Source organism: Laccaria bicolor, genomic scaffold (genome assembly GCF_000143565.1).
Source record: "Laccaria bicolor S238N-H82 LACBIscaffold_98 genomic scaffold, whole genome shotgun sequence".
Lineage (NCBI taxonomy): Eukaryota > Fungi > Basidiomycota > Agaricomycetes > Agaricales > Hydnangiaceae > Laccaria > Laccaria bicolor.
The window spans coordinates 68,925-72,776 of record NW_001889969.1 but is presented as its reverse complement, the minus strand read 5'-3'; the positions used below and the strand labels follow the sequence as shown (position 1 = coordinate 72,776).

The 3,852-nt window shown below is 40.4% G+C and overlaps 1 protein-coding gene across 1 annotated transcript; it reads right to left on the bottom strand.

The window, feature by feature from the left end:
• Positions 1-947: 947 nt before the first annotated feature.
• Positions 948-1,217, bottom strand: LACBIDRAFT_318626 (uncharacterized protein; the record flags this gene model as incomplete). The annotated part of the gene is made up of 1 exon (XM_001890458.1): positions 948-1,217. One exon carries the CDS (start codon positions 1,215-1,217, stop codon positions 948-950), a length of 270 nt encoding a protein of 89 aa, XP_001890493.1.
• Positions 1,218-3,852: the final 2,635 nt, after the last annotated feature.

The window sequence follows — 3,852 nt, the reverse complement described above, 5'->3', positions numbered from 1 at the left end:
TGGTGGTAGGAAGGAAAGAACGACGTGGCAACGCTTCAGCCACAGCTGTCACGTTTGACGCGGCACGTGCCTAAAAGCGGTATATACATACCTTTAGTTTCTCATATAATAATGCCTTCATGGCTCAGTCGGCTTGAGCGCTGCTTACATTCACGAGGTCGAGAGTTCAATTCCTCGAGATGTAAAAAAATTTATTTTACTTACTTATAGTAAGGACAATGTATTCTAATGGTATAATAGTCATTAATTCCATTCCATGGAATCCATATGGACTGCTCCATGGAATCCATGTGGATATGCCTGCATTCCATATGGAATTTGATGGAATCCATATGGAATGGTGTTGGAGTCCATATGGAATTAATCATTCCATGACCATTCCAGCATCATTCCATATGGAATCCATGATGTCCATGGAATCAGAAACTGGCTGTGTCCTCAGCCAACATTGATTCCATGGATTCCATATGGAATTCTTCATGGATTCCATGGATTCCACATGGATTCCATATGGATTATACCGGGGAAGGTAAAGACCTCCATACTTGTCATATACAGATTCAAGATATTGAAAGTTTTCACAAAAAGGAGGCACTATTGTTGAAGGAGTGAAAAGGATGGACAATTTGCCATTGCTGTATAATTTGGTTTGGTTATATATAAATGACCCTGACATGGACCCTGAAGGCAGTGCCTCATATTGAATACACTGCATATACCAACTCTATTTTTTTGTGAGTTTTCTGCTATTCTTTTAATAGAAATACATAAATTTACTTTTTTGGATATGTACCCTGAATCTGACAACAGCTATTTGGAAATGTGCACAGACCATGTAAACAGTACCCCAACATTCATGTCTCTGAGTTGTTCACAGGCCTATTATTAGTTCATTAGTTTATCAATATTACAAAGATTCAAATTAGGTTTACCTGAGTATTAAATGCTCATTTGTCATAGGTTGATCCATCAGAAGCTAGGGCTTTTATAACTAAATTTGGAGCAGACCCATCTGTGGGAGCTGGATTCCACCATTTTCGACAAAGAACATCTTCTTTCCAATGTTTCCCATAGTGGAAAGTATCAACTATCAATTGTGTTGTTTCTGACCACTCATCCCAGTGACCTTGTGCAGCCATATGTTTAAGCACTTTACAAGCTTTATTGATGCAGATATAATCTGGATGCGATTCCTTTGTAGGATAAACCTTCTTCATAAAGGCCAGAATGTTTGACTCTGACTCTGATTTGGCAAATTTTGCCCATGCTTCAACAACACCACATGGATAACAAATTGTTTCAACACAATAAAATGTTGCAGGACCAAAAAAGTGCTTTAATTTTTTGGGTTCTGGAGCTGGCTGATCATGTGGCTGAACTTCATGCTCAGATCTAGGATTCCACTCTAGATTTTCTTGCTGACAGTTCAACATTCTTTTTGATCCTGCCAAACTTGCAGCTGAGTGATCCAGCAGGTATTTATTCCAAACACTTTGATGAGCTGCACAGGCCTTTGTGGGGCGAACCAAGGTCTCTGTGCAATCTCTAACACGACAGTGATTGCCAAACTCATGTTCATGTACTCGACACAAGGCACCTCCTCGATAATTAAGTAGATCCCCAATGCAACCATCAGCAGCACAATGCTTTGTGCCATTAACCATTGCATCAATTACTCTCAATGGACACCGCCAACGGAAGACGTCCAATGGACACAGAATTCCGGCCAGTCCAACCATTTCTTGCTTCTAAGTAGTTTGAGTGGACTTTCACTGGACTTTGCCTGGACTAGCAGCGGAATCCAGTCATGTCCAATGGACTCTGATGGTCTTCTGACGGACTGTCCGCTGGGTCCATCGGAAATGGCAGGGTCTGATGAAAGTCCATCGGAGTCCATTGGACAAGCAGTGGGAGTGTAAAGTACTGCTAATTGTGACAGGATGACTGACTATTGTGATCAGATGTACAAGGTTAATCCTGATGTAATTGGCAATCAATTGCTTTGCTGATGATGGTGGGAAAGTTGATACAGGTAAGCTATGCACCCAGTACAGATAATTATTCATAATGCTGACTGCTAACTGGTAAAATAATGATGCTCACTGCTGAATTAATGAGGGTAACTGCTGACTGCTAACAACTAATTGTTCTTATTAATTCTAACAGTGACAGTGTGACTTGATAATGATTCATAATGCTGACTGCTAACTGCTGATAGTGTTCTTATTGACAATAATGCTGACCACTGACTGCTAACAACTAGATGTTCTTATCAATGTTCACTATGACAGTATGACTGGCTATTGTGATCAAATGTACAATTACTCATGTGCCTATTGGCCAAATAGCCAGTTCTCCCTTGTGTAACATGGACAATGCCTTTCAACATGCTGGCGTGAAATTAACCTGGTCGATACTCACTCTAATTTCACCAAGTTCTGGAGGCACTGTGAGGAAATTGTTGTCATCTACTTATTCCATTGGTTAGCTCTCAGAAGATGAAGGGTTTTTCTGTGGTTGCTGTAGTTTGTGTCCCACATTCCCTATGTGTATGGGATTTTGACGATGGACCTAAGTAGGACTTGCGAATTGTGAACCCATCTATGATGGTATTTGAGGTGGTAGGAAACGAGTGGCCATTGTTTCTCCAACATATCACAAAGTTCTATGTTTGTGGTGCAACTCAGGGACATGTTGGACTTGGAGTAAATGGTAAGGAGGAACTTTACCTTGTCGACTTCAGAGGGAATCCAGCATGTGTAGCTAGGCCATCAGACATGGGACAGTTAGACATGTGATATTGGATGTTGCAGTGTTCGGGTGGTATGACATTGATGTGAGACAGTGGACTTAAGACAGTGATTGAAGGACAGTTTCAGATGGAAGCAGTATGCGTGTTCAAGCATGAATCCCACTCTCATCACCAGGTGGAAAGGGCTCTAGTGCCTTTGGCACTGTGGATGTGTGGTGAAGTGATGATCTTCCCTGTATCTACTCGCTCTTCTACACTAATTGCTGACTAATCTAATGCTCAAATGCCTTCTTAGGGGGAATGCCCCATTCTTTATTCCAACAATAGCCAGTCATTCTGTTATAGTGAATATTAATAAGAACATCTAGTTGTTAGCAGTCAGCAGTTAGCATTATTGTCAATAAGAACACTATCAGCAGTTAGCAGTCAGCATTATAAATAATTATCAAGTCACACTGTCACAGTTAGGATCAATAAGAACAAATAGTTGTTAGCAGTCAGCAGTTACCCTCATTAATTCAGCAGTTAGCTGTTAGCAGTTAGCATCATTATTTTACCAGTTAGCAGTCAGCATTATGAATAATTATCTGTACTCGGTGCATGGCTTACCTTTATGTACTTTGCTACTATCATCAGCAAAGCAATTGATTGCCAATTACATCAGAATTAACCTTGTACATGTGATCAGGATAGTCAGTCATTGTAACAGGTGGTCCATGAGGGATTTGTTGTAGTGGGTTTCTAGTCAATGACAATGGGTCTGGTGAACAAGTAGTACCAGCTATTATTATGGTGTGAAGACTGGATGATGAATGCATGGACAACAATGACACCTACAGTTGAGTGCAAAAAGAATGAAGGTTGGTTCATTTTTCTGGTTCTTTCTAAGAATCTATTGTACCTCAAATGTATTTGTGTATTCTTTTACATTATGTAGTTGTGTTGCACTTCCCTTGGTATGGACTAATTTCAGTGAAAGCTGGGGCCTTGAGAAGGTTTTTATTCTGGAGGCCATTTTTGGCATCTGAAAAAAAAAAAATGTGCTAACTGGAGAGGTAGCCAGAGCATACCTCTGGTCAACCTGAATGAGCCTATCAAAG